We start from the raw sequence: 7,631 nt of genomic DNA on the forward strand, positions 1-7,631 counted from the left end.
ATTTATATAACTATAGCATACTTTTTATAAATTTTAAAAAACATAAACATGAAGTTAAAAACAATATTTGAAATCAAATGGACTTATGGAACCATGTTCAACTTCTTATTATTAACATTGGAGTAATCCATTTGATTGAAAGTCTTAAAAACGATTCACAAAAACTTAAAGGATATTATATATAGAAGTTGGTAGTATCTACGAAGTTTGGAGGGTGGTATCTAAGATGCTAACATATTGCTTTAAATTTTACCAACTTACAGCTTTTATTGGACAATGACATGAAAATGTATACTAACGGTTATGTCTATTTTAAATTATTTTCAATTTATACAATTATCCAATATTCGATGTAATTGTGACGCTAAAAGTTTTCTAATATTGCTTTTAGATTTTATGAAAATCCTTTAATTTATACAATCAGCTTTGGGTTTTATATATATACATATGTAATGTTAAACCACACACATGAATTGGTATTTTAATTTTCTATATATTGTACAGTAAAAGTATCGCCTTACCGTAAAAGCCAGATCCAGTTTTAAGAAAATAGAGCTTGGTTATGTGCAATATTTTTATTTACGTCAGAATAATAAAATTTTTATGGATATTTTTAAAATTTAAGTGTGCTGTAGTTGTAAAATTAACTGTATAATAGAATATCTTAATTATTAGCTTGTATTTATCTAAATTTTTTGCTTTTTGTTTTATTCTAAACAAAATAATTTTATCCAACGCTTGATAAATAGAATATATGATTATGTAAAATTAAATATTTAATATTAGTTTGACTAAGAAAGAGCTAAAACAATCTATCATAAATTGATTGTATGCAAATTAAATTATATAATAAATTAAGTGGTATATATACTACTATTTCTATGGACATGTATAATGCATATAATTCTTAATTGGATTTTATTAAATAGAATAATAATGAATGTGAAAACTATATAAAATGCATAAAATGGTTTCATTTATGTTATGGAGTTTTAGGTTGAAGCATTATTTTTTATTTTTTTTTAATTGACAGAAATGTATGTATTTTATTTAATTAAAATGTTTATTTACAGATCTTAATCAGAGATTAATATCTGATAAAATGGTCTTACATGCTAACAGATCAAAAATAAAACATCACGAGTATATCTATATATTTACTGACAACATACTAAAGTTTATTAAAATAATACTATTAAAACGATACACGTCGACTTACAATTAAATAACACATAACACAATTAATGTTTTAAGTGAAACTAGGAATCTACTAAATTATGTATAACAGGTACTTGCACTTTTCAATAATTTTGATTGTGCTTTCTTAATATTAATAATTAATTTAAATACAAATTCGAATTGCTCTAAGTGTGTTAGCCCTAGTCAATGTTGGTTAAAGCATAATTTGAAATCTTTTGTGAGTGATTATTGTGATGACCCTATTTCTCGCCAATGCACTATGGCTCGTTGTGTGTCAGGTGCGTTACTAAATGGACGCGTTCCATCATTGTAGACATACTCATTCACTTGATAATCTAGTAACATGTTATAGTGATAGACATCATTACCCAATTGCTGTAAAAGTTATCATTAGTCATTAAAAAAAAAAAAAAAATAATATAATGTTACCTGTGTTAACGGACTTGTATTTGTTGTTAAAATACCAGCAAATTTATGTGCTGTGGCTACCTTTAGTACTTCATCTTCCATGAAATGCATACAAGCGATGTTTTCCCGTGCATTTAACTCAACATGTGTACCCATCATGAAAGAATGTAAAATTTGATTTTGACCCTTTGGAAGTTGGTTATCCCTACAATCAAATTACTAGTATTTTTGTTTTTAACTTATTATTTAAGTAGACTCACCTTATTGGTCCTTCCAAAAATTCTAAGAATTCAAATACTATAATTAGTTTGGATCTAACTTCTACCTCTGGTTCATCTCGTGCATCGAAATTAAGTGCAACACCAATGTTTCTATTAGTATTTCTATCACGCACAACAAAACTTAAATTTTTTTCTACTAATGGCTTCCATATGTCCTGGAATTAGAAAAAAAAATTTTTTTTGATACAATTATAAAAATGATTCTTTAAGGACTAAAAAAATACATTATATACTGGGTTAAGCGATTGAAGTGTTACTAACTACACACAGGTATATCTGCTTAATTGATATTGCCAACTACGTCAAATTCATACGAATGACAGCTGTTTATATTGTTTACAAGCTACCACAAGCGTCTAATCCAGTGGCACAAGAAATGAAGCATTCGACGTATATTCCAAAATGAGCTTAAGATATCATTTTACAAGTTTCAAAAGACGAAAAATATTACACAAAAGCAACAAAAAGTCAGACTCGAAAGAGCAAAAAGTCAGACTCGAAAGAGCAAATGAGTTGTTACGCTTGCACGAAACAAGCAAATTTTTGTAATTTAAATCAAAAATAAGGAAGTATAGAAAGAGGAAGTATAAAAATGAGAATTCGTAACGATTGTGTGAAGTGTAATTACCTGTATTAGATCGCTATAGTCTGTACGTAAAATATCTGGCTTAAGCCACTGTTCCAAATCGGCTTTACCGTAGAAACTGTCGACTATAATCCTATAATAATACAATTTAGGGATCATTAATGTAAAATAATTTACCATAAAGAACTTACTGAATAACATCATTTTTGTGCGAATCATTCAGTGGAATTGCTTCCATATTTAAGTGAGGACAAGCGGTAACCCAATCTTCATCGGTTGATTTATTACTATTTGTTACCATTTTCTCTAGTATTTCTCCTAAATTTTTTGCAGCAATGAACTCAGATATACCAATACTATATCCTTTTTCACGCAATAATGTTACCGTGAATATAGAGTTTAAAGAATTACCACCCAAGTTGTAAAAGTTACTTTGCAGCGCTAGAGTAGCACGTGTGGAACGACCAATAACTTGACCAACTGTTTCGAACAAGTCTCGTGCAGCCGGTTTAAGTTCGTCAGGAACCAAAGAATAATCATAGTCAAGCACAATACTGTTATCACCTTCGTTATTATTTGCAGTTTCATACATTTTTAATAAACTCTGTCTGTCGACTTTTCCATTAACAAGTAGAGGCACATGCTCAATAAGCACAATTTGTGGAGTCATATATTCGGCAAGTTTATCTTTCAGTTTGGCTTCAATTTGTAACTCATTTAGCAATGGTGCATTCTCATTTAACTTGACGAACGCCAATAAGGCTTGATCGACTTGTCCTACATGGTAGCATAAAACAATGACCTTATCAACAATAGGCAGCTCAGATACAATTTTTTCCACCTCGGACAAATCAACACGATGACCACGTATTTTTATTTGAGAATCTGTGCGTCCTTCATACATAATGCAACCGTTCTGTGAGGATCCATAGTCACCAGTTCGGTAAATACGGGAATATTCTGTTGTGAAAGTAATTATTTATAAAACATCTTATAGAATTTATTTATGAAAGTGCTTAAATGAGCTTTTTACTTTATATAAAATCAATCGAATAAGAAATAAAAGCAACAAGAAATCATAGTTTTAAATGTATTTGTAAAATGATTGAATGAAATTAACTTACTTAACTCCATTGCCAAGGGATTATCGATGAATCGTTCGGGATCACGTCCATTTACGTAACCATTTGCTAAATTTAAGCCTGCCACAAATATTTCTCCGATATCGCCATTCTTTACAGGTCTGTAATCTGAGTCAAGCAGGTATAAAACAGTGTTATAAATCGGGATACCTAGAAGTTTGTTTTATTAGTTGAGCATAAGTTAGAAAACATTAGAAGTAGTTTATACCGATAGGAATACGATCGTAGGAAGATAGTTGTTTTTTGCTTTCGCAGGTGAAAAACGTAACATCCCCCATGACTTCAGTTGAACCATAAAAATTAAAAAGTGTGTGCACTCCTTCCTCAAAATAGTCAAAAAAGTTCAGCGCTAACGAATGTGCCAGTGGCTCACCAGAGCACACCCAAATCTGAAGGTTGTACAATAGTTTTGTACTTTGATTTCTTTTATTACCCAAGTTTAAATACATAAGTAATGAACGCAACAATGTCGGTACCTTAAATAATAAAAAAAATTTTTTTATAATATTTATTCTTATGGTAATATTAAAGTGCCAATAAATGATATATTACTATATAGTCAAGCAGAAACCGATAGTATCATAATAAATATAATTTGTTGAAGTACATAATTTGAATTATGATAAGTATAATACAATTGTTGTTGTGACCGTATTCTAGTACCAGATTTATCCCAATTGAAATGTATTTCACAAAATACTAATTGGATGACGTATACAATGATTCGTTTATTAAAATAAACTTAAATTATTAGCTTGAAAATCAATTTTAAAAAATAGTTCTATATTATTAGAAGTATATTATAAGAAGTCCTTAAATCCTTAAGTACTTAAAGCTTAAATGTACTATTAGTTAGTATATATATATATATATATATATATATAGATTATGAATTGTATAATAATGATAAATTAAAATTTTTATTATATTTATGTAATACATTATATCAATAAATATATATTATATTATTTATTACAAGCCATTGACAACTTGAACATACTATTAGTTAATATATATTTATACTCGTAGTTGTATATACGAAGTAAAAATTATTAATTAAAAATGTTATAAATGTTAATAAATTTAGATATACATATTTTGAAAATATTGACGGAGTGATCTACACTGATATACACTAAATATATACTTACAAGGACCAATCGACGTATTTTATACATTTCTAAAATGTCTACAAGTTTTTCAGGATTTTTGGTAATTGCTTTCGGTACAACTAAAATAGCGAGACCTTTAGAAAAGAAAAAAAATGAAAGGTAGTTATTTTTCCTTAAATACAGCAATTGTATACTTACCACACATAAGGGGACCCCAAAGTTCAGAAACGGAATCAACGAAAGTGAGTGCAGTCTTAAAAACTCCCACTTTTTCATCAGTAGTATATGGAAAAACTCTGTTATAGGGAATACAATTTTTTATGATTTATTCGAAATGGAATATTAAACAATCTCATACCTCCATTGCCACTGCAAACGATTCAAAATAACATCATGTGGTAATCGTACACCTTTTGGAATACCTGTGCTACCTGATGTATATAGCACAATTGCTAGATTTGTATTACTTCCTCCCAACATTTCTTCGGATAATAAATTGGCATGGTCGAGTTCAGCTGATTTATTGAATAATTCTGAGGCGCTTATTGTAGGCGTTAAACCAAATCTGGATTCAGCAATGTTGTCATCATGTATAACTAATATTGGTCGAGCCTCCTGTAATATATGTTGTATACGATTTGCGGGGAAGGAAGGATCGATTGGCAAGTAAGCGGCACCACTTTTCCATATTGATAACAATGTTATTACCAAAGCATCTGATGGCTGCATACAAACTGCAATTATATAGTCACCATCACTGTTGGATTGAGCAAAGCAATTTCGGTTAACTAGCAAACGTGCACATTGATTTGCACTACGATTCATTTGATCATAACTGGTAAGGCGAGGAGTTTGTATTGTGTTAGTGCCGAGGTTATCATTAAAAATGAGAGCCGTCTTCTCAGCATGATGTAATATTAAATTTTCTTCAAAAATTCTGTAGAGTGGTCTAGGACTCAAATGTTGTTGCTGACCCTTAACAACTGATATTCTTGGCATAGAACCCATTGTCTGTAAAACAAAACAAAAATATTTAAAGAAAATTTATCAAATAAAAAGTTGTTCTATTAAAAACCATTTGAATGGCTTAATTTATGTGATGGTTAACTTTAAGAATATGTGCCATAAAAACATATTTTATAGACATTAATCTTTATGACATTTGAGTGACATTTTTAATAGAGAAACAAAGCTTCGAATACACTAGACTATTCCTCCCATATCTTTGTGTATAAAGAAATTGTGTGACTAAGAAACTGACTACTGAAACGGTGTTAAGCTGTAAGAAAAGGATTTAGATTGCCTACGAACACGATTACATTTTTTACATTAGACACAATCATCAGTCCGAATAGAGAATGAATAAAAAACCAATGATCCCTTTTATAATAGCCAGTATTTGTACTGCACCATTCGGAGAGTGCAATCATCAAAAAATAATGTTGAAGTTGATGGTGAAAGAGTAAGAGTAAAACCATGAAAAAGATTGATTGATGCAGTTGATAACTACTTTAAAAACTACAAACAAATAGTTAAAAATATCTAAGTAATTGAATGAATATCAAGGGAAGCTCTGACGCATCTAGGGTTGTAATGTTAAGAGTATTCCATTATACTAAATTCTGTATGGCCAGTCGTTCGATGAAATATTTTTATTTTGTCAAAAATTCAAGTTTTGAATTTATAGAAAGAAATAGAAAGAAAAGAAATATAAATTAATTATTTAATTTTATTACATAGAAGAATAGTATTTCCTTCTCTTCAATCTAAAAATAATAAAGATATTTCAACATTATTAAGCAAACATGTGTGAAAAAATTAAATCATGCAATATCTAAGAACATTTGAATATAAAACAAACGAAAAATTCAAATGTTTATAACAATAAAATCGTGACTAATATTGCATATTTTGAAATACTATAATTTTCATTCAAAAAACCTATGAATGAAAACCAGTGCATCGTGACCTGCATAAATTCTATATTTTGTCAAAGTGTTTTTAAGTATTTAGTCAATGAACTGAATTGAGTTTCAGCGTGAAGATTTTTATAATCTTTGTAATTAACATATTGTTAATCCATTATTTGCAATTGTGTTAACCTTCTTTACTTTATTGTTCCATAATTTATTGTGTCAAAAAAGTCAAAAAATTCTCAACATTGAATATTAATGTAATTAGTTCCTTCACTAATACACAGATGTAACAAGGTTAATATCTATTATATCTGAGTCTACAGGGCACTTGACCATAGCAAGGCAGGGAGCTGGACTTGGCCTATCCTGCGGTGTCTCCAGCAATGTGTGTCAACCAGATCTCGAAGAAAAGATCATCAGAACACCTGATATGTCTATGTCCAGGTTTGGCAAGAACTAGGCTCCTTTCTTCAATACACTTGGCGATATCTGTAGCATTAGCATTGGCCAGATTCTTGCCTTTATAAATACTTCTGGCTGGTTCTAGCTTGACCTTCTCTCTACTATCCACTATTACGAGGTTTTGTGGATTCAAAACGTCTTTTTTTAGCTAATTGAGGAGGACTCGTTCCTCCCTCCACCGCAACTAACTAACTAACTAACTAGTTACTTCACTTATTTGAGTACATATGTGAATTGCTTTACTGAGTTGAACTCATATCAGTTAAGACGTGAATCATTTCACCTCACCGCATTCAAACAGGCAGTTGGACCTTAACTTAACAAGCATATTTATTGAAATAAACATAAGTCAAAGTGTCAGGTTCACAGTACCAAAATAAGAATACGAAAAAGTATTTGTACAATATTTATAATATTATATTAAATGTGAACATGTTCTGTTCAGTAAGAAAAAAATGTTAAGAAAGTAATTTTTGTTAATCAAGTCAAGAAAACTTTCAATTTAAATCTAAATATATCTAATA

General features: G+C 29.6%; 1 protein-coding gene across 1 annotated transcript; it reads right to left on the reverse strand.

The window, feature by feature from the left end:
- Window positions 1–1,186: 1,186 nt before the first annotated feature.
- On the reverse strand, window positions 1,187–5,761 carry LOC119681907 (mycosubtilin synthase subunit C-like). The gene is made up of 10 exons (XM_038095212.1): window positions 5,088–5,761; window positions 4,928–5,025; window positions 4,769–4,863; window positions 3,826–4,093; window positions 3,600–3,767; window positions 2,667–3,435; window positions 2,518–2,608; window positions 1,869–2,044; window positions 1,630–1,813; window positions 1,187–1,575 (listed from the first exon to the last, which is right to left on the reverse strand). Exons 1-10 carry the CDS (start codon window positions 5,735–5,737, stop codon window positions 1,426–1,428), a joined length of 2,649 nt encoding a protein of 882 aa, XP_037951140.1. The 5' UTR covers window positions 5,738–5,761; the 3' UTR covers window positions 1,187–1,425.
- Window positions 5,762–7,631: the final 1,870 nt, after the last annotated feature.

The sequence above is a fragment of the Teleopsis dalmanni genome, chromosome 2 (assembly GCF_002237135.1).
Source record: "Teleopsis dalmanni isolate 2A chromosome 2, ASM223713v2, whole genome shotgun sequence".
NCBI classification, from domain to species: domain Eukaryota; kingdom Metazoa; phylum Arthropoda; class Insecta; order Diptera; family Diopsidae; genus Teleopsis; species Teleopsis dalmanni.